At 48.6% G+C, this 23,407-nt stretch overlaps 1 protein-coding gene across 7 annotated transcripts in view; it reads right to left on the bottom strand.

Moving 5' to 3' along the window:
* RIPOR2 (RHO family interacting cell polarization regulator 2) overlaps window positions 1–23,407 on the bottom strand; it is a 233,390-nt gene that overhangs the window by 46,117 nt on the left and 163,866 nt on the right. For all 7 annotated transcript variants that reach the window (XM_043590690.1, XM_043590689.1, XM_043590688.1 and 4 more), the window contains exons 2-8: window positions 17,506–17,632; window positions 15,594–15,749; window positions 14,710–14,788; window positions 11,764–11,787; window positions 10,616–10,669; window positions 6,811–6,960; window positions 3,055–3,118 (exon numbers count right to left, since the gene is read on the bottom strand). In XM_043590690.1, the coding sequence (XP_043446625.1) occupies window positions 3,055–3,118; window positions 6,811–6,960; window positions 10,616–10,669; window positions 11,764–11,787; window positions 14,710–14,788; window positions 15,594–15,749; window positions 17,506–17,632 (654 nt within the window). The remainder of the gene's footprint in view (window positions 1–3,054; window positions 3,119–6,810; window positions 6,961–10,615; window positions 10,670–11,763; window positions 11,788–14,709; window positions 14,789–15,593; window positions 15,750–17,505; window positions 17,633–23,407) is intronic.

Genomic DNA, 23,407 nt, shown 5'->3' with positions numbered 1-23,407 from the left:
CCAGAACAGTCCCTCTCATTCGTGTTCAGAGATGACACTGGGGAGCCTTCCTCCTTCCTCCCTGCTTCCGTCCCCCGAGACAGGTGAGTGGCACCCTTCTCCCCCCGCCCCCCCAGGCTTCTGAGATAATCCAGCCTCCCCACTGGTCCAGCAGGTGATTCGTTCCACTGAATGAGAACACGCTGGCTCATACCTCCATCTTCTCCAGTGGATGGGTGGAACTCAGACCTGGGGCCACGCATCGGGAGGCAGTGTAGGGCATGGCCAAGAGCAGGGGCTCCCTAAGTGTTTGATCAGTTGTTTTTATCATCAATCCAGCCACACCCCCACTGCCCCCCCCACCCCCAAATGGTTGTTTTCTTCACGTTGGGTGGGGCAAAAAGGGAAGTGTGGAAGGGTGTGGCAGGAGGAAGTCGGGTTACCAGGTCTGAAAATATTATGAAATATCCTCAGTTTATGTCAGTATGTTTGTTGGGGTAGTTATATTTTACCAGAAGGAATAACAGATAAAGTAGCTGATGGTAAAGACATAAGACTTCTCGGCAGTGTGAGGACGCTTCCCTTTATCAAAAGAAAGGATGATTTCGGTGCCGGTGTTACCCTTGAAAGGCTTCCTAGTTGTAGTTTCTGAGTCAGATTAGGGAAGTGAAAGGCCATGCTCTGAGCCACAGTTTATAGCGTCTGCTTTGCTCTCTTAAACTTCAGTCCTCCTCATATGGGACTGAGCGTGGGACTGGGAGAGGCCTGGAATTCAGTGTCAAGTTTGACTCCAACTTAGTGAGTACTAGGACAAGTCACTGAACGCCCACTTCCTGCCAATAAAATGGGGGGAGTTATCACCTCACCAATGATGGGTGCCCTGGAGAGCCGTGAGCACCAGAAATAGGGGAAATCTGGGACCCCCAGTAGGAACAGCGGGAAGATGTGCTGCCCGAGTTTCTCTCAGCGAGAGACAGACTAGTCTGCACGGATGGTGACCGAGCATCGGGGGAAAGGAGAGGGAAGTGCTTGCTGCTAAACACTGATTCAGGGCAACTGTCTTCCAGAATCAGGCTGCTGCTGAAACCATCCTGAGAGTCTTAAAAAATCTTGCCAACTCCCCCCCACCCCCCACCCCCGACTTGCTGGGTCTGGGGCAGGGCTTGAGCGGTTTTGGAACCTCTGACTCTCGTGAGGACCCAACATGAAGACAAGAAATGGAAAGCTGAAAGGGCACGGATGCCCCACCTCGGTGTTGAGATTTAACACCGAATCACAAACCAGTTCACTCTCAGGCTTGCCCGAGAGAAGAATGCAGCCATTGCAGACGCTGAAGGTCAAGGTCACTGTTGCTCCAGCAATAAACACGCAGAGTGGCTCTCGTGCTGTCACGGAGGGCCTGGTGTTGGACACAAACAGTGCCCCGCAGACTTAAATGACAGATTCCAAAACGAAAGTCTCCCGTTGAACACTTGAAAAAGTACCCCTTCTCTACTCCCTTAACTGCAAAAAGTAGGCAAGAGGGTGATTAAGTTCCCATTAGCAACAAGCCAGGGATCAGGCTGCCGACGAAACCCGAGGACCGGAACCGCCTGCGCCCAGCCCTCGCCGCTGCAGTCAACGGGCGCGAACTCAAAACTCAACGGATTTGCCGTTGCTGATCTGACAGCCCTGCCCGCGAGGCCCGGCAGATGCTCCGTCTGCTACAGCGAGCACGCCTTGTTTGTTCTGAAGATGCCGCGCTACAAATATAACCCCATCATGCTTCTAGGTTGGAACTTGCCAGAGCAAACCCCACAGACGCACTGGGAAAAAGAGGAAAACGCAGAGACCTCTGTGGGTTTAACACTAGAGATGAATAAAAGGAAGTAACTGGTGGGTAGTTTACAGAAAACATGAGTGCAAGGGAGTTACTGAAGCGACACCACAGAGAAGCCAGAAGACAAATCTAGGTGTGGGATACTCTATACAATGGTTTCTATGCCAAGTCGACGGTAGAAAGGAAATGGGAAGGGTCTGTGTTAGGTGACAGCAAGCCCAAGAGAGACACCGAACGACCACTTATGACGCCTGGACCTCATGTGGATCCCGACGGCAACATACCAACCATACAAAGCATTTTTGAGACAACTGGGAAACCTGGATCAGGGAACAGATTAATAACAAAGGCATGTTCGTTTCATTAGACATGATAATACTGGGCATTGTGGTTATGGGGGAAGATGTCCCTATTCTTTTTTTTTAATTTTGTTTTTTACATTTTTATTTATTTTTGAGAGACAGAGAGAGACAAAGCATGAGTGGGGGAGGAGCAGAGAGAGAGGAAGACACAGAATCGGAAGCAGGCTCCAGGCTCTGAGCTGTCAGCACAGAGCCCGACGCGGGGCTCGAACCCACAAACCGCGAGATCATGACTTGAGCTCAAGTCGGACGCTTAACCGACCGAGCCACCAAGGCACCCCAAGATGTCCCTATTCTTTAAGGGATGCATAACGAAATATATACAGGCAGACTCATATCTGGGCTATACATCATCAAAGGAAAAAACAAATGAAGCAAATGTGGCAAAATCTTGCTAATTATTAAATCTAGGTGATATGGGGCTCGCTGTAAATTCTCTTCACTTCTGTGTATGTCTGAGATTCTGCCATAATAAAGATTCAAGGATGCAGGCAAGTCTTAGGACCAGGAGGTTCTGGAACATCAATACATTAACATAAATGGGGAGGGGTAAAGGTGGCAGCACAGTGCCTTTGCAAGAAAAATAAAAATAGTGTGAGCTCTGTCTGTGGAGATGGCTCCTGACTCTCTGTGGGGGAAAAATAGCTTTCATCTTTTTTTTTTTTTAGTTTATTTATTTATTTTGAGAGAGAGAGAGAGAGACAGACAGACAGACAGACAGAGCGTGACCAGGGGAGGGGCAGAGAGAGAGGGAGATGCAGAATCCCAAGCAATCTCTGCTATCAGCACTGAGCCTGACATGGGACTCGAACCCATGAACCGTGAGATCATGACCTGAGTTGAGATCAAGAGTCAGACACGTAACTGACTGAACCCCCCAGGCGCCCCGAGTACCTTTCATCTTGATGGAGAACTCCCCCAGCAGATTCTCCAGCTCTGCTTCAATGGCACACATGTTCTGTGGAGAGTACAAAAGAGTGGCATCAGACCTAGGCTTCTCTCCCACAACAGCTCAAGGCGCATGACGTTCTCTCGGCTGCAAACAAGTAACTAGTGCTTGAATTCCAGGAGACTCCTGGAGTCTCCAGCACTGCCGGAGAAGCCTTCTTGACAAAATGGTGCACAGGAAATTCAGAGTCTAGAACAAGTTCAATTATTTCCATGCACGACAACGAGGACTGGGATGCTAGATAAGCAGGAAAGCAGTCTTCTCCTAAATGGAGAAGATCAAGGCTGTTACGTTGCTGACTCCGGGACCTACTGCAACAGAAGCCTTGCTGTGTTGCCTTCAGATGGTGCATCAGTTATGTCATCAAATTATGCCATGGACAGACGAATCCAGAACATGACATGCTGGAAGAACGGGCCCGGATTCTATGTAAGGTCAATGTTGGGGGGCGGGGCGGGGGGAAGAAGTTCTAGACAAAAGAGGCTAAAGAGACATAACAACCAGATGCGACCTGTTGACTTTCATTGCATCCTGATTTGAAGGACAATAAACTAAGACAGAAAAGACATTACTACTGGACCAAATAGGGGACGTCTGGAAATGCACAGGCTCTTTGATAACTCTGTTGAGTGGATTGATTTTCTTACTTGTGACAATGCTGTGTGTTTGTGCAAGGGATACACAGATTACACGGGTTGCCATTATGGGATCGGCGCTGAAATACTTACTGTAAAGTGTCATAATGTCTACTAATGACTGTCAAATGACTCAACAAGAAAAAAAAAAAAGAAAAGAAAAAGAAAAAATTGGGCCTATGTGAGAGAAGGAAAGCAAATGGGGCAAACTGTTACCAACTGGTCAACCTCCGTAAAGGTAGATGGTGTTTATTACGCTAGTCTTGACTGTTCTGTCGATTGGAAGTTTTTCTTAATAAAAACGGGGGGGGGGGGCGGCAAAAATAGCACTGTGCTCTATGAGTGACGCGGGGCTCCTGAGGTGCCCGGAAGTGATTCCCGGGTGTGACGAGAGTCCTCTGCTGACTCTGGAGTTGAGGGGACACTGAAGGCAGAAGAAGGGACACTATCTCAGCGTGTGGTTAGATACCCTGCCTCCTCAGTATCTGATGACCCAAACAGAGCCACTGGAGATCAGAAAAGGAAAAGCACCCTGGCGGGGGGAGGGGGGGCTCTCCCCACGGGGCCCCTCTGCAGGTCGACCAGCTTAAGCTCCGGAGACCACCTCGGCTGCAGGAAGCATCGGTGCCCATGTCCGCCCCCTCCCCCAGGCGGGGCACCTGCAGGCTTCCCCCTCAGCAGTCAGCCTCCATGATGGGAGTGAGGGTGGGTGGGGTGGGGCCAGCCCAGGGTGCTGACAGGGATGGCTCCCTTTACATTTTGTTTGCTGAGAACTTCAGGACTGATCTGTAAGGCTACTGTTTCTCCTACTTGTTCCTTTGTTCGGCCCCAAAAGATCACTCTTCTGAACTGGTGCCTGAATGGGACGCAAAGAGAATGGCATTGTCTTTCCCCTTGTAAGCTCTTAGTGCCTGAAACAGCTTCGCAAACCTGGGGGAAACTTCCTGACGTCTGAGCTCTGTGCTGCTCGAAAGCTTTGAAAGCAAACCCTCGGTATTATAAACCTCTTTTCTTAGAGCATCGTGTGTTTCTGTGAAAGAACACGTTACACTCTCCAAAAAGGCCAGTGATGTTATCATGCAAGCCAGGATTGGCACCAGTGTCTTCAAAAAAACCTTGGGGCCAGCTAGTTTAGCGGCTGAGGACCTCTGTGGACAGGATTTGCTTCCATCTCGCCCGTGCGGCGACTGATGAACATGGCTGCACCTGCGGAAGCATCCAGAGCCTTCTTGCCCTAAACATTCTTTGCTATCAAATCCTGGCTTTGCAGTTCTGGGAAGACACAAACCCACCTGATGTCAAGTGAGGTAGGGCCCTGCAGAAATCCGACACTTTCTTCTCTAAGGCAGAAGTCCCTCTTGCTGAAATTGTAATCTACATCTTTGAATTTGCGAGCAGACTGTGATGCCATGTTTTGGCACTTGACCAAGGGCAGGTGTTTCCAAAACGGCTAGCAAATGTTCCAGGACAGGAAGCTCCTGCCGGTCCGTTATCTGCTCGTGGACTCTGAACGACCTCTGTAACTGCTCTTTTTATTTCACGAATATGGAGAAAGGTGGTCTCATGAACCAGGGCTGGGCTACTTCTAAGCCAGAGATCCTCAACCCCTGGGTTCACCAACTTGGGCGAGGAAAAGAAACCCTCTGCTGTTTCCCAACCTCTAATTGAAACTTGTCCCCTGTTGAAGTGTCACAAATGTAGAAAGGAAGCCCCAGCAGTATGACCGACCAGTACCTGTGACTCTGACACGGACAGAAATCACAGGCATGTTCCTGGTCACATCATTTGTCCTAGGTACCTTGAAAAATCATTTATACTTTTTGCTGCTTTAAAATCTTATAACTTCAAACAAGTAGAGGCACTGCTAGATCTTATAACTTAACGTTGACGTGCTAATAAAGCAGCAGAACTAAAGCATAGCACGATAATCAAAATATTTTGCTTGCTGACAACTGGACGGCTAATATTGAAATATCTGTTTCAGGATAATTGGTTTCTTTTGAATTCCTGGATTCTTTGTATTTTATTTCATGCATTTAAAAAGCGTTGTTCTGAAAGGGGAACATAGGTAAAGAAGCCCATTTCAGACCACGGAAAGGGACTAACGGTTCCGACCAGAGGCGCAGCTTGAATGACCATACAAAGCGACCCGTGAGGTCCCTCCCGCCGCAGGGCCGTGACAGACGCTCCGCTCTGGGAACTGTCCAGCAGACCCTCATGGGGCTGATGACTTCATTCATGGAATTCGATCGGTGAGCAGACTCACGGGCTAGTGAGACAAGCTGCTTTAATAATTCAGCTTTCATCAAAGACACTTGGTATCAGGTGACCCCGGGAGGACTGAAGATCTCCCTGTGTCATATGTTTGGGCCTCAGAGACAGAAGCCAGGAGAGCACACTTCTGCTCAGGGTTCTTTATCTTGCCTCCTTTAAGACAGAAGGGAACTTCCTTACAATAAAATAATCCTGGGCAGGAGGCTTAGCGATACCCGACATCCAGGGAACCCATCTTACCCCCCGGGTCTGTTCGACTTCCAGGAATAAAGCCAGATTCGACCACACGCTAGAAAATTTGGAAGCGCACTTAAACGTCAAAAACCAGGGCATCGCGGCTGACTCGCGCATTCACTGACATTTCCGACAAGCGTTTGCAGCCTACGTGTGCAAAGAGTACAAGGCAGCACGAGCACACAAGAGCGAATGGCTTCGTAGAATCTACAGTCTTAGGGTTTTACAAGCTTGTGAGCGAGCACGTTCCAAGGCACTAGGAAACGGGTGTCTGACAGGCGATGTTCGGGGACTGAGAAAAGCCAATAAAGGCCGCGGGGTCTAACGAAGACTCTGAACAAAAATACAACCGACCAAACTGCCCAGCAGTTGTCTTAAATAATTCCACGGACAGCCTCAAACCAACGCAAGAGAGGCCAACAGCAACACATCTCCCTGAAGCGTAGCACGGGGCCGGAGGCTGCCGCTCCCTTGTTGCTGGCGGTGACCAGCGATTCCGACAATCCCGGGGTGGGGGGCCTGGGGGGCAATTAAGCTGCTGAGCAGACCTGCGCGTACCTCCGTGTACTCCCTGTAGCTGCGACTGATCTCGGACAGACTCTCCCGGGCAGCTCTGCTGGCCGGGGAGGCTGCGAAGGCTTGCTTCATTTTGCTGGCACCGTCTTGGAGGCGTCTTTGGATACAGTAAGCTTCGTAGAGTTCGTCCACCTGTCAGAATCACAAGAGGGCACACAAGGGATGTAAACATTTCACCTCACTTGGAAGAAGTTACATGGGCCATGGCTACGTGCTTAAGGTATTTACGTTTCCGACCTCAACAAGGGGACTCTTGGCAGAAGCGTCATCCTTTCAGACAGAGACCAATCGTTTTTGTTTGAGCCACTGGGATCCATTTTCCATTCTGAAGCAGATTTTAATCTGAGCTGTCTTTTCAAATGGCACAAAATGGAAATGAGCTGAACACCGGTGGCTGCGTGAGATGTGTACTAGATAACGAAGGCAGGAGTCTTCTTCATAAGCAAAAAAACGCTGGAAGTGTCGATACGAGGCTATTATCACTTTATTTTAAGAGGACTGTCACAAGGTGATATCCACACATGTAAATTTATCAATTAAAAAAAAAAAGAAATTGAGGGGCGCCTGGGTGGCTCAGTCGCTTAAGCGTCCGACTTCGGCTCGGGTCACGATCTCGCGGTCCGTGGCTTCGAGCCCCGCGTCGCGCTCTGTGCTGACGGCTCAGAACCTGGAGCCCGCTTCCGATTCTGCGTCTCCCTCTCTCTCTGACCCTCCCCCACTCATGCTCTATCTCTCTCTGCCTCTCAAAAATAAATGAACATTAAAAAAAATTAAAAAAAAATTGAGCCAAGGTTTTACAAAAATCATTTTCTTTTTTTTTAAATTTTTTTTTCAACGTTTTTTATTTATTTTTGGGACAGAGAGAGACAGAGCATGAACGGGGGAGGGGCAGAGAGAGCGGGAGACACAGAATCGGAAACAGCCTCCAGGCTCCGAGCCATCAGCCCAGAGCCCGACGCGGGGCTCGAACTCGCGGACCGCGAGATCGTGACCTGGCTGAAGTCGGACGCTTCACCGACTGCGCCACCCAGGCGCCCCCAAAAATCATTTTCAATAAAGAGCCTCACGATAGACGTGAACATTTTCCTCCTACACCTCTACACCCATGCCTCTAGATGATAATAAACCTTCTGCAAATGACTATCAACCATACTCGTTCTATAAGCCTGATAATCACTTAATGCCTCTAAGGCAGTGATGTTCAATCAACCCAAGGCTGTTTTGACACCCAGGGGACATTTGGCAAAAGCTGGGGCCGTTTTGTTTCCCGTGGCACGGGGAGAGGCGCTGCTGCTATCCGGTAGGTATAGAGGCCACGGATACTCAGCATCCTGAGCAGGAGAGGGCAGCCCCCGCAGCACAGGCCATCTCCAAATGTCAACTGTGCCTACACCGAGAGAACCTCGTTATTCCCGGTCACGTGTAGGTGCACAGGCTTGGACCGTCCTCCATTATCCACACGCTACCCAGTTAACTACAGCAGCCTGCAGGCAGATTAAAAGGACAGTAGCACCAGGCGTGAGCAGAAGCAAAGGAAATCCACGAGACCAGGAAGCCTGCCTCGGGCTACTTGTTGTCCTTTCTGTACGCACTTCACTGCCTCAAAAAGCTACAGAGCCAGAAGACGGTCGAGGTAAATGTCATGGGTTTTGGAGCTGAAGATTCCCCTTTGGTTCTGAAGGCGAGTTTTGGGGCGCTCGCTGAAAAGCATCAGTAGGACCCGCCAGTGGTGTGGTTTTCCCCAGTTGCGGTCTCTACATTAGACGTCATCACACTCAGCTTAGAAGATGAACATTAAGAGATTGCAAATTATTCTCTGGTTACAGGATTCTCTGTCGCTCTTCAACAGTTCACTGCGCTCTGCTGAGGGAAATTGCCAGACTCCGGGAAGCAGCCTTTCATCTTTGGGGCCGATGGATTCGTGCCTGATTAAGGGGGAGACCTAGGACTCAGGGGTGGTGATGTGCCGATAAAATCGTTGGGCTGGTGACCGGCACAGAAGGTGGGTCCCATACTTAAAAGTTAAACTCAGCCTTACTTGGTGAGCTCATTACTATGCTGATGGCCAGGCCCCACTCTGAGATGCTGATTCAGGAGGTTAGGGCTGGGCTGGGCATCTGAAGTTTTAAATAAACGCTGCAGATCGTTCTGACGCGGGAGGTCCCCACGAAACTCTTAGAAGCGCAAGAGCTGATACCTCTTCCAGCGCAGGTCAGGCGGTTGTACCCAGGTAATCCCCTGGAAGCCTGTGCCTTCAACCTTTCCCCCCTGTGGCCGGGTTTGCCAAAGACTCCGAGTCTGTAATCCCGTCTACAAGGAAGCTGCTGGCGGGGTGCTGGTTTAGCCCTGATGATGTAGTCTACTACTTTGCATTTAAAGATAAGTTAATTCTTCATTTTCATTTCAATATCAACCTATCCTAGCCAAATGAAGTTCACCTTTAGGATAAAGGGTTACCAAGCACTCACCTGAGCGGAAACGGGCCCGTCTGTAGGCAAGCATCTGTCTCGACTCTAAGTCAGCAGTGGCTCTCATCAAATAAACGGACTGACTCACTCGGTTGACTATAATTTGTGAGGCATGCTGTATATAGGTGTTGCAAACAGACCGCTACCAACCTTTAACAGCCGCCGGGATTGTTGTGTTTAACAATGATGGATACAAGATGGATAAATTCACTCCTACCTAATGCAGGGTTGTGCCTTCTTGCTGGGTTTCAATCTGCCAACACTTGCCAGCCACACGGCTGGATGTCATCTGATGGATGTCATTGTTTTATTTATTAACAGAGATTGGAGCGGTTTCAGATTTGCGGAGGGAAAAGGGATTTGTCAGAGTGGGAACACACAAAGGCAGTTATAGATACACGTGCTTACGTGCGCATAAATCATCACAGAATTTTAAAATGAAGGAACTCTTGGGGTCATTTAGACCGAACACGTGCACCTCCCAGCCCCATTTCACAGAGTCGAACACTCAGGTCCACGTCGGTGCTAGAGGCCAGAGAGCACACGCCTGGAATCCAGGGCTTCTGACTCCTAGCACAGAGATCGGCTGAAGCGTCCAGTCTCCGTACTTGGAAGAGAGGCTGCCACGCGGGGATGCAGACAGGAATAGCCACTGGTGTGATTTAGCGGCTCCCAAAGGGAAATATTTCCAGGCTGTCCCGGTAACTCTCTTAAGTGTTCAGAACAAGGGGTGACAAAGTCCCACCCCGCACAAGGCTGGCTGGACCATCAGTGAACTCTCTGTAGGGTTCAGGGCTGGGTGTCAGGGAGCCTGGCAAAATGGCCCCATCTATGCGGGCGACGAAGATGAAGAGGTCATGCGAGAAAGGGCAGAAGGAACTGGGCGCTCGACAGGGTTAGAGAGGTACATGGCAGCGTCCGTAAGTACTTATACGGCCTTCACGAAGAAGTTTCTGGGGTACCGAGTTGTATGCGTGCCCAGAGGTCAAGTTACGCAAGCGTGAAGTTTCTCCTAGGTCCGTTTGGTTCAGTCTTTACCAAGACTACGTGGAGACTAAAAGCCCAGCAGGAGGCACTGTGGGTGCCTCACGGGAAGCACTTAATGTCTGTTGAACTGAGTAGGGTCGGTACTATGCCGGACTGTCAGGCTCCTAAGTCTTGTTTGTCTCCATTTTTACTGCCTGTTGGAAGACTTAACTGCTAGGAGTCAATTAGGTAAGAAATTGTCCACGGACTAGACGCCACGCTTAGGCCCAAGGCGTAGTGATTAGTGACTGAGAACGGAAACACAGAAGCAAGACAACAGGAACTTCCATTACCTTACTGATGTGAAACTCCAGGCGTCTCATGTATCTTTCAATCGTTTTAATTTGCTGGAAATAAAAGAAGAAGTTTGAAAGAAAATGCAGCCATTTACAGTTTCACCCATCTAGACTGGCAGGAATATCTTCTCCCCGCTCTCCTACTCAGAAGTACCAGAAAATGCGAACCATCCCCCCTTTCTTCCAATCGTGGCTATTTCAGAGACTCTCTGTAACGATTCGGGAAGTATTTTCTGAAACATGGAATAAATATTCCGACAGATGAACTCGAGCTGGTTATTGGAATCGTTGTGTGGAACATCGAGGGAAGCCAATCAAATGGAACTCACTGGGTCTCTGGCAGGACGGTATCATGTTGGGCTAGACCTCAATCCCTCCATTCTGTCACCTCTAAGATGAACTCACCCCCCTGCCTTTTAGTGTCTCTGAAACGGGGGTGCATTTTACAATCCCTACTGCCGGGGCACACTCACAGATAATCACAGTGGTTCTATGTGTCATCCCTTCGTTTGAGTTATGAATACTGTTATTACACGCATTCAATTTAATTACCCTTTAAAATGTCTTCAAAAAAACCATCATACCATGATTCAGCATTAAAACTTTCTCTGCATCTACAGAAAGGCATGGGAAGGGGACAGCAGCATATTGAAAGAAACAAAAACAAAATCTACAACGAAAAGAAAGCTCGAAGGGCTTTGTCCTGAGGCATACAATACAAATTTTAAGTGAAAAGAAAAAAAAATGGTGCCAGGATTTAACTGGAATCACTTTTTTCCCTCTTAGGCGCATATAAAATACCAGTGTATTTTCCAATCAAGGACGTCTTTGGCTTGATGAAACAGTATAGTCCATATTTAGAAGGGGCACAGGTAAGGTGCTTAAATACCTGGGAAGTCCTGAAACTCATCAGCACACCGAGAACCCTCCAACCAGGTGCCACTTTTATGGAAGTGACCTTAAAGACAGCATTGGAGCTACATGATGGTAGCTCCCCCTCATTAGAGAAAAGCATGACTTTTCCTAGGCTTAGAAAAATCCTCAGTTCTCTGAGGTCTTGTTATGCCTAAGAGGACATCACTGACCTCTATTCAAAGATTTAGTGCTTATTTTCCAGCAACTCTCGGCACAGAATGATAACTTACCTTGTCTAGGTCATACAGGACACCCTAAAATAAAAAAAAAAGGAGTGTTGGGATTAAAACTTATTCTCCTCAAAATTGTTACTGATATGAACAGAGGGGTTTAGTCTGCATTTCTGCATTACCAGTGAAATGATGATCAAACCCGCCAAGTTCTACCGGGTTATTTCAAATAGCAGTAAGAGTACTTTTAAGAGCCAATATTTATTTATACTCCGTGTCTCCAGAATTCCACCCCAATCTCTCCACATGCTGGGAGCTTTAAGGGTTTCACTTGCTTTTAGCTCTCCACTCTTACATATTGAGGAACACATAAATTCATGTTAAGTTTTAATTTTTTTAACGTTTATTTTTTTGATAGAGACAGAGCATGAGCAGGGGAGGGGCAGAGAGAGCAAGAGAGAGCGAGAGAGAGTGAGAGAGAGGGAGACACAGAATTTGAAACAGGCTCCAGGCTCTGAGCTGTCAGCACAGAGCCCGACCGGGGCTCAAACCCATGAACGGTGAGACCATGACCTGAGCCGAAGTCGGATGCTTAACCGACTGAGCCACCCAAGTGCCCCCACGTTAACTTTTAAATAAAGAAGGGGCGCCTGGGTGGCTCAGTCGGTTGGGCGTCCGACTTCAGCTCAGGTCACGATCTCGCGGTCTGTGAGTTCGAGCCCTGCGTCGGGCTCTGGGCTGATGGCTCAGAGGCTGGAGCCTGTTTCCGATTCTGTGTCTCCCTCTCTCTCTGCCCCTCCCCCGTTCATGCTCTGTCTCTCTCTGTCTCAAAAATAAATTAAAAACGTTAAAAATAAAAAAAAATAAAATAAATTAAAAAAATAAAAAATTAAAAAAATAAATAAAGAAAAAAGTTAACATAAAATGCGGCAGTGATATATGTGTTAAAAGAATACTTGCCTTCCTGTTTAAACAGATAAAACTGGTGTTTAAGAGTGTTCTGGAGGGCGGTGATATGCTTTTCACAAAATGTTTTTTTAAGCAAGTTCATTTCCTGCGTGCTCATAATATCACAGCATAATCAGTACACCATTCCCACAGCCCCTTCGGGAGGGGTTTTACGGGACACTGGGTCCTGGCAGAAGCCCCTCCATCCATTCACCATTGTTCTCCAAGGAGACACATTTGTTGCCATTGGGGATGGCCAAGGGCATAGAAGCCCATTCCATGAGGAGCCACTCCCCACAGAGATGGGGCAGTTCATACTCTAACATCACCAGGGTATAAAATCCTTAGCTTCGACAAAGCTTTTAACCTCTAAGCCTTCAAAAAAGGACACCACTACACTTTTTCTCAAATCTCCTAAAACAGAAGAAGAGAGCGGCTGTTAACGCACAGCTGGACCCTCTAGTATACGGAGACTTTTCCTGGGCTTTCCGAAGCCTCGAAACATTCTGGTGTAAGATCATTTAGAACGGAACTAAATCGTTTTTTAAAGTTTATTTCATTTATTTTGAGAGAGAGAGACAGAGACAGAGACAGCGCAAGCAGGGGAGGGGCAGAGAGAGAGGGAGAGAGAGAGAATCCCAAGCAGGCTCCACACTGTCAGAGTGGAGCCTGATGCGGGGCTCGAACTCATGAACCCAAGATCGTGACCTGAGCCAAAACCAAAAGTCAGATCTTAACCCACTGCCCACCCAGGTGCCCCTGAACAAAATCATTTAAAATAGTGTATACAGGGGTGCCTGGGTGGCTCAGTTGGTTAAAGCATCCAACTTTGGCTCAGGTCACGATCTCACGGTTTGTGAGTTCGAGGCCCGCTTCGGGCCGTGTGCTGACAGCTGGGAGCGTGGAGCCCGCTTTGGATTCTGTGTCTCCCTCTCTCTCTGACCCTCCCCTGCTCATGCTCTGTTTCTTTCTTTCTCTCTCAAAAATAAATAAACATTAAAAATAAAATAGTGTATAGATTAGAGGCCTCTCTGCAAGCAGACAAGTCTTTACAGATTCATCGGACTAGAGGACATCTACAAACATCTTGAGCAGGAGGACGTGTAACTAAAGTGGACCGGGGCCCCTCCAGCTTCCCATAACAGGCACCACTGGAGCCTCCTTCCTTTCCCTCGCTGATGTCACTGAACTGTACTATTTTCTTAGTGGTTCTGGGTTCCAAACTCTGCACTAACAATATGCTAGGACAACCCCAATTTTGCATTTCCTTAGATTATTGGGAGGAGGGGCAGGGGGGTTGTGGCTGTTGTTTAGTATCTTTTCTCTTTTTTAAAATATCTTTTAAATGTTTATTTATTTTGGAGAGAGAGTATGAGCAGGTGAGGGGCAGAGAGAGAGGGAGAGAGAATCCCAAGCAGGTGCTGAGCTGTTAGCACAGAGTCCCCCGTGGGGCTTGAACTCACGAACAGTGAGATCATGACCTGAGCTGAAGTCGGATGCTTAACCGGCTGAGCCACCCACGTGCCCCAGTATTTTTTCTTGATTATAAAGTCTACCTGCATAAACATGTTTGGAAAATACTGAAAGGTATCAAGAATAAAGCATTAAGAAGAAATATAACCTCCTTCACAAATACGCATCAGGACGCAGATATAGTAAGTACTTTGCCCCTTGGATCTGATTTTCTTTTTTTTAAAGATATTTCTATTTTTATTTTTTATAATGTTTTATTTATATATTTTGAGGGAGAGAAAGAGCAAGGGAGGGGCAGAGAAGGAGGGAGAGAGAGGAATTCCAAGCAGGCTCTGCACTGTCAGCACAGAGCTCAATGTGGGGCTCAAACCCACAAACTGAGATCGTGATCTGAGCCGAGACCAAGAGTCGGACACTTAAGCAACGGAGCCACCCAGGCGCCCCATGACCTGCTTTTCTTAAAGGTTCTTCCTTGTCCTCGTACCCTTCTCCATCTCCCCATTTCCATCCAGGACAAAAAGAAAAGGACACTTAGCCATAAAAAGGAATACTGTGTTAACATCCTACTGCTTGAACGACACCTACCAGGCGAGAGTTCCTTCTCATATCTTTTAACTGAGCTGTCAACTTGTCCAACTCCGTCTGGTGAACCTCCAGATACTCGCTGCAAAAAACAACAGGAAACACCACTGTGAACTCTGTGCCTGGCAAGTGACATCTGGTGCCGGTGCTGACCCTGTCCTCCTGAAGGGGATTAAGAATCTGGTTCCTGCTCTGCAGAGGGCAAAGTCGGTGGGAGAGAGGCTGTGTGTTTCCCAATCTCTCAACTTTTGGAAAGCTCCAGCAGTTGCTTCTGGTACTCTCCAGATGGTTAAAGAGGAGAACCCTGTGAGGCTGAAAGTCCAAAAAGAAAAACCAATGGGGAGAGAAGGGGCAAAACACCTATGGAGTCTGTCCTGGGTCCAGGTTTCCAGAATTCTATCTAGTTAAATACAACACTGACTCTATACGGCACCCTGCACTCTAGGGAAATTTTATTCTGGGAAAATAATAATAATAATAATAATAATAATAATAATAATAAATATATATATAATATATACGACACAATATGATGTAATACAACAACTTGGGAAGGTTTCAGAACTCTTCCTCAGCAATCACTAAAATGGAGAAGTCTGTCCACCATTGTTTAATTAAGTGGACTCCAATTCGAGGTCGAGTTAAACACATCACTAGTTCAGATCTCCTTCAATGTCATGGATATGATGTGGAAACCCAACATATTTCACATGTTTGGGACTCATTTAAGGCTTCCTCGGTTGCAGTACAAGAATGAAATATCACTACAGAAATAGACATTTTAAAATGATCTCCTAAGACTTTGCTGTGTGCCCCCACCTCCCCACCTCCCGTGGGACTTTAGAAAGGAGACACGTTCTAGGGTATTGTTGGTTCAATGTTCTTACTCAAGTCCATTTTTCAAGGCTCTGACGACCTCTTCTACCCTCTTAGGCTGAGGCTCTTTGGGAGGGTTATTGTTTTTGTGTCCTAAATTGTGCATTTTCTTCAGTTTGGCCTGAGGCTTCTTGAGAGCGGAGGGATTTTCGATAAAGGAGTTACATCTACGCAGAGAAAAAAGAAATTGTGAGTCTCGGCGTCCAAAAGGACTTGAGCAAAGACATGCCTTTTTCATCGTCTTGTGTTTGTATTCATGTCTTTCGGGGAAGGTATCGGTCCCTTATATATGCACAACCTGAGCCATCCTGTGTTTAGTCTATCAGCAGATGTACTATCAGATTTATTGCCCTGAACTGGACAGGCTACCTGGCTAGCCCGTCAGGTACCGTGCTCTGCGTGGAAACATGCCACACCACTGACACCTTATGGAAAGCCAAGGACAAACACTTCCGAGGAAGTGAGGAAGCAGAAGGATATAATCCAATGGAAAAATATGTGCGCTACGTAACCTTGGGCACGAGCGTCTACTAAATTCGTCTAGGATGTGAATGAACAGTTTTGTTTTTTATATGTTTGTTGAGAGAGAGAGAGAGAGAGAGAGAGAGAGAGAGAAAGTGTGCAAGAGGGGCAGAGAGAGAGGGAGACAGAGAATCCCAAGCAGGTTCCATGCTGTCAGTGCAGAGCCCAAATCGAGGCTCGATCCCATGAACCATGAGATCATGACCTGAGCCAAGATCAAGAGTTGGATGCTCAACAGCCTGAGCCCCCCGGGTGCCCCTGAACAGTTTTTAGATAAAGGAAAAAGCACGACATGTGGCTAACTCCAGACAGCAGTAAAGAAAAGCCCAGGGGCGCGTGGGCATCTGACTTCGGCTCAGGTCACGATCTCACAGTTCGTGGGTTTGAGCCCTGCAGCGGGCTCTGTGCTGACAGCTCGGAGCCTGGAGCCTGCTTCGGATTCTGTGTCTCCCTCTCTCTCTGCCCTTTCCCGGCTTGCACTCTGTCTCTCTCTCTCTCTCAAAAATAAATAAACATTAAAAAAATTAAAAAAAAAAAAAGAAAAGTCCATGTAGCTGGGCCAATAGCTTGTTTTCAGCTTGATTTTGATGGAGCAAATGATCTTTAGGTAGAACATAAAACTTAGCGTCACATTAGTGGCAGGGAGTGCGGTGGGAAGGTGGACACCTGATAGCTTAGACCCAAACTACTGATCTGATTAGGAGACCAAGAGGCCAGAACCTCACTGACCCCACCGTCAACGGGAAAGCCGTGACCTCCGAGTGTGGCAGGTGCCTGCCCTGTGCCCCTCCCAGGTTACTTGTCCTTTTCCTCTGCCGCAACTGTGCGCACCAAAGGGGATGTGACAGGTCAGAGCACAAGGTCCCGAGAGCCTGTAAGACCTCTGCTGTGTCAGAAAAACCGACGACAGACCTACTCCATGTTACCTATTTCGTTACCCGTGTGTTCCCCCAAGTCCTGGCGTAGATGAAGGGAGATTCCAGAGAAAGCGGAAGACTAACTTCCCGAGCCCGTATCCGAATGATATCTGCTTCCCAGAGCTGATGTGCAGATGCTGTCTTTACCGGCTGCGTAACCTTATACCCAACGCAGTCTCCCAAATCTGGATGCCGTGGGGAATGTGCTGCATGGGGCGTGGGGTGGGAGGGTGGGGAAAGCCATGCACAGATACCGCTGGCTTGTCCAAGATCCTCAGACATCTGCTTTGCAGCAGGAATTTGAAATGACAGAAAAGAAACCACGGTCCTTAATTTCTGGTGCATTACGTCTGTTTCATGAAAGAGATTCAAAGAGCACGTGTGTGTGTGTTTTGACAAGGCTGCGTGCTCACAGAGCCTCTCCAGGGCACGAGCTCACGTCCTTCTCACGCCGCGTCCCGGAAGAGACCCACACACGACTTGCCTGGATCGCCTCTCCTGAAGGCCGCTGAACCCCGCAAAGGACTGGCTTCTGATGATCCCATTGGGTCCCCCAGGTGAGAAGGACTGGGACCCTACCAACATGATTTCTGGGAGTCTGGCTGGTAGTCCTGTAAGACAGTGGAAAGATTATGGCAAATTACAGGCAGGTCCAGGCAGAAAAGACACTAAGCTTGTCAACAATGACAAAGGTGAGGTGAGGTGAGTCATGAGACCATTAGATGTTTGTAAGTCTTGTTTCCTAGGGCTCGTTCCTTTCCAAAGGATTCAGCTCGCGGGTGAAGAAGAAAAAGATACCCACCTACTGAGACAGAAATAAATGAAAATTGCACACAATTATCAGTCATTTTAGGTTTCTTTTCTGGGATTTTTTTTTTTTTTTTTGACAGGCTCAGATACACGAAAACTTCGGAACATTTACCTCCATTCAACAGCAGAAACACACAAACAGGCCAAGTCAACGTTTCGGCCAGGCCCCGCATCCCATTCAAAACACAAGTCAGGTCTCAGGGTAGGATTCTACATTTAGAAGTCAGATGGCTGAAAACACGAGGTTTCTTTAGAGATGAATTTACTTAAGCTTGTTCTCCTTTCTACCCTTAAGTATATTTTGAAAGATACGATCTCGCCGCTGTTGTGGCCTTGCGAAACAAGACGGGTAAAGAGAGCATTCACAAAAGTGGGGATAATGTAGGTTATTAAATGAGAATGCAGGAGGAGCGGGAGGAAAGGGAGGGGGAAATACAGCAGAAAGCATGCCCCCTATTTCAGTCTCTTGCTCGGCTTTTGTCGAGACTCACCACGCCAATGACTAAGAGGCATTGTCAAAACACAACTCTGGCGGACACAAGCCTGAGGTTAGTTCCCCCAAAGGACTGGCCTGAGCTGTTAGGTAATTCTACCCGCCTAGGTCAGGCAGACTGGAAGCAGATACCATTGTCTTAGCAGGGAACCTCACTCCGGAGAGGAACAGGCTCCAGGAGAATGGGGGGGCAGCCTCTGGGAGGACTGAGGGCTTCCACAGTGAGCAGACACCCACCTGGCCTGTTTGAACAGCACCAGTAACTGTCCTTTAAAGACCCAGCAAGGAAGAAAAGCTAAAAGGCACAGCAGCTGAACTTTCCAGATGGGATGGAAGAGTCACTTGGCCAGGGCGTACTCGGACTGGCCCCTCCTCCATGCCTTGGCTGGTTTCTAAATCCCCTCATTCGGTCCCTACCCCCTCCCTCCCTCTCTAGAAGAAAGCAGCTCTGGGGTGTACAGGGATTCTTGCAGAGCCCGGGTGTTGACTCACCCGGCAACAGGCCTGGCAACAGGCACCAGGCTTGCTGGATGGCACCACAGCCCCACCAGTTCCATGCCAGCTATGGGGGGGGGGGGAGGTTAAGTTTTGCTGGCGTTCTCTAGCATTTTAAAAGTGACGATGGAGGGGCGCCTGGGTGGCGTAGTTGCCTGAGCATCCGACTTCGGCTCAGGTCATGATCTCACGGTTCATGGGTTCGAGCCCCGCGTCGGGCTCGGTGCCGGCAGCTCGGGGCCTGGAGCCCGCTTCGGACTCTGTGTCTCCCTCTCTCTCTGCCCCTCCCCTTCCGATGCTCTGTCTCTCTTTCTCTCTCTCTCAAAAATAAACATTAAAAAAATAAAAGAAGTGATGATGCGTGTGTGTGCGCGTGTGCGTGCAGTGAAGGTAATACCTCATGCACCGATGGCAGGGAGAAATGCAAGACTCAACGAGGTCCTTCTAGGGGCTCTCTGCTGCCTACTAAGGGGTCGTCCGCATCTCAGGCTCATACGGCACGCCTGTGTCATCTTTGTGTCTACATCAAACCTGTCCTGAGTATCAAGAAGACACTATCGTCGCGGCGCCTGGGTGGCTCGGTCGGTTAAGTGTCCGACTCCGGTTCAGGTCCGGATCTCAAGGTTCGCGAGATGGAACCCCGGTCAGGCTCACTGCTGTCGGTGCAGAGCCCGCTTCGGGGGCTCTGCCCCCCCCTCTCCGCCCCTCCCCTGCTCGCTCTCTCAAAAAATAAATGAATACTAAAAAAAAAAGGAAGAAGACACTTCAGTTTGCGTTATTTCTGTACTCGACAGTTTTATAATCACCTTAAGGTCTAAATTTGGGGAATTTTATTAGTACTGTATCTCACTTTATAAATTATTGCTCAGTAGATCTGTTGTTGCAATTACGGGATTCTTCGATCACGGGGGAAGAATTAAAGCATTTGAAATATTTTAATGGCATGATCCTTTTTTTAAGCCACAAAGATTTGTTTTCTCTTATCCATTCGATCGGTAGTTTCCACTAGGGGCATCTGGATCCTGTGGCCAGGCGTTCAATTTAATTAATGCAGAAGGCCACGTGGGTACTGGGGTTTTGCAAAGGTCCTCAACTGATTCTTAGCTCAGCAAAGACAAGAAAAAAAAAATGATGCCAAGTTGGTTGAAATTTTAAAACTTCAGTTAGAATAATCTTCTCAACTCCAACTTTTAATGTATACCGTTCGGTCTTAAATAGGCTTCTCTTTGCAAAGTTTAAATGTCTGGTTAAATGAATTAAACCCATGAACCGGATGCTAGAATAATTCACCTTTTCCCTCCGTTCAGCGACAGATAAGGGTCTTGAGAATAAGACACACGCCTGTCCAGGATTCTAGGACTGTAAAGTGCTTTGGGATGGGTAAAACCCTCGGAAGCTACATGTTGAATGGACGATCAGTAGGAACGTGCTTGCTGGTCTGAGGAATGATCGTTATCAGGCAAGAATTTGGCCGAGAGCTGGTTTAGGCCGAGATCTCTATCCTACGGGTCAGCTGTCCCGAAGGCTGACAAGCCGCCCAAGGAGAGTCGTAGAGCACAAGTGCACAGCCCCCCACACAAAGTCCGGCTGTTGGAGAAAGGGGTAGGTTGGGACCGGGGAGACAGAGGAGGAGGCATTCGGGCCACGTGACCACCCCGTCCCGCAACTCAGAAGGAGGCAAGTTCTTTGCTACCAGCCTTCCGGCCGCCTCAGTTTCTCCTGAAAGGCTCTGTTTTACCTGAAAGGCTCTGTTGCCTCCTTTTTGATGACCCTACTCCCGCCTCTGTGCTCTCAAAGTCTGCAGGCTCCTCCCTGGCTCCCTAAGAAGTCCCACGGATGCAGTCTTCCCAGCTTCCAGCAAAACCACCCCCCAAACTGCACCGGTCCCTTTCAGGGCTCTAAGGACTTAAAACCGGTCATCCCCACCTGAGTCATTTACATTTTCCTTTTACATGCTCCTTTGGCCTGAACGCTTGAACTTAAAAAAAAGAAAAAAAAGGCCACAGTAGAACTGGAGTATCGATGCTGGGATGCTGGTAGGGGTAGGGGGTTAAAGGTGGGTTTATCCTCCAAAGTTTGGAGGACAATTTGGAAGATCTGTTTAAAAAGTAAAACATTTGGGGCGCCTGGGTGGCTCAGTCAGTTGAGCCTCTGGCTCTTGATTTCGGGTCGGTCATAGTCTCAGGGTTGTGGGATCGAGCCCCACATTGGGCTACGTGCTGAGCACGAATCCTGCTTAAGATTCTCTCCCACCCTCTGCCTCTCCCTTCTGCTCACCCTCACATGTGTGCACTCTCTCTCTCCCTCAAATAAATAAATACATAAATAAAATAAAAGGTTAAACATTGGTATCCTTTAACATGTCCTATCTACTCTTCAGTCTGTCCTGTAGAGAAAGACTCAAGTTCACAAAGGGGCATTTACAGGGATGTTGATGACAGGCAGTGGAACAGGGGAAAAACGGAAAAAAATGCCAGTTTTTACAGCAAGAGTCGATAATACATCACGGCAAAACCGTGGGATAGAATACTACGTGGCAGTTAGAAAACAATAGGTCCGGGGGGGCATCTGGGTGGCTCAGTCGGTTGAGCATCTGACCTCAGCTCAGGTCATGATCTCTAGGTTCATGGGTTTGAGCCCCACGTCTGGTTCTCTGCTGTCAGCTCGGAGCCTGCTTCACATCCTCTGTCTGCCCCTCCCCTGCTCGTGCTCTGTCTCTCTCTCTCCCTCAAAAACAAATACACATTAAAAAAAGGACAAAAAAGGAACATATATGATACGTGCTGGGCAACATATGTACTTATACTGTTGTGTAGAAGTCTTGCAAAGGAGAAATCTGACTTCTAAGAAGTGATGTGTCAGGTTTCACAAATTCTCATGACACCAGAACAGTTCAGATTCCCCCGGTGACATCCTTATGAGTCCTGAGCTTTGTGCCAACGTCTTTGTTTCATCTGCAAAACTTGTGTGTGGTGGTGGGGGGGGGTACTCAGCACGTGGGGCACCCAGCACGTGAGGCCAACGCTCTTCAGATACCATGTCTAGTAAGCAAGAAACTCCTCGGAAAACAACCAACTCTTCTTTGGGTGCTGCTACTTAAAACTGCTGGGGCTCCGAAAAACGTTTGGACTCGTCGCCCAGTCTTCTGAAAGATGCCAACACCAGAGTTCCTCTGTACCTGACCAATCCCAGGCCAGTTTCCATTCTGAGGCAAACGGTCAAGTGCGGGTCTGGTCCTCACTCTGCTTTGTCCCAGGACACCCGGCTGCTGTTCCAGGCAGCTGTCCCTGCCCTTCCATCCCTCACTCCACGGGAAGCATGGGATGCCTCTGGAAAGAATCCCAAGCACCTTGCCTCGAGCAGGCCCTGCCGTTCTGAGCTGAGCCTCTTGGAAAAGCAGCCAGAAAGCCACAGCTGCTTCTCTTCTCGACTCTTTGAAAAATGCAGCTTCCTTCTCTGCGGCACAGTGGCAGGATCCGACCAAACACGGACCAGGGGCTTTTGCAATTAAAGCGAGTATCGGATTTTACACGTCATAACACGGGGATACAGGTACAATGGGCCTCGGTGGGCGCTGTGAGCCACCGCCCCCGGTGGAAAGTCCTGGGCTTGGTTTAGATTAGAAGGCAGCTGATCAAATCGGCAGGCAGGTCTTGGAGAAGAGCACAGAGCCTGGAGGTGGCAGGGTCTGGGGTGGGGGCGGAGGCAGATAAAAAGAAACCAGGGGATGAAGAGGTCCCCCCTCACGCCGCCGGGTCTCCTGCCCTGTTTCGACCACAATATGAGTGTAATTCAGAGGGGGAAATAGCCGGCTAGCTGGAGAACGAAGCGATAAGCTGACTCTTAAGAATACATGAACGAGTGATATAAAAATCAACCCTGGACAGTTGCTTGCGGGGTGGGCAATACGAGCTTTTATCACACAGCAGGCCCGCGCGCAGCAGGGTCTACACTGCGGCGTGTGGTAGCTGCACCAGCAGAAGTGGTAAAAGGGGAAGAAAAACTTTGGAAAAGTTCGGTCCTGGCGATGGGTCTGTCTCCCATTGTATCTTTATTACCCTGTATTTTGGCTTATACTTTCTTGTGACTTTGATGAGCCCGAGTTGCAAGCCTCTCCTCCCAAATCTGAACCGTTCCTCTAGGGGACCCGTGAGGTCGAGTGCGCTAAGGTAAGGATCGGGAGAGCCCAGCTGCAGGCTGACCTCCTTGCAACGCCTGCCCGGCCAGAGTCTCCACACCAACCGGGTCAGGGAGGGGGGCCCGAGGCATGGAGCAACCTGTAAAGTAACCGGACAAACTGTCCAGTCAGCTAGAAGGAATGTGAATCAGATTGTTACAGCTAAATCTACTGAGATTCGTTCAAGGAAATGGGAATTATTGGGGTGCCCGGGGGGTTCAGTGGGTTGAGCTTCTGACTCTCCCCTTCAGCTTGGGTCATGATCTCATGGTTTGTGAGTTCGAGCCCCGCTGACAGTGCGGAGCCTGCTTGGGATTCTCTCTCTCTTCTCTCTGCCCCCTCCCCCCCCCCCCCAAAGAAATAAACTTAAGAAAAAACACAATGATTCTGAACATAATGCATGCTAATTTT

This window comes from Prionailurus bengalensis, chromosome B2, assembly GCF_016509475.1.
Source record: "Prionailurus bengalensis isolate Pbe53 chromosome B2, Fcat_Pben_1.1_paternal_pri, whole genome shotgun sequence".
In the NCBI taxonomy this organism is placed as follows: Eukaryota; Metazoa; Chordata; class Mammalia; order Carnivora; family Felidae; genus Prionailurus; species Prionailurus bengalensis.
Note: the sequence above shows the minus strand (reverse complement) of the source record. Positions and strands in the feature narration are given on the sequence as shown.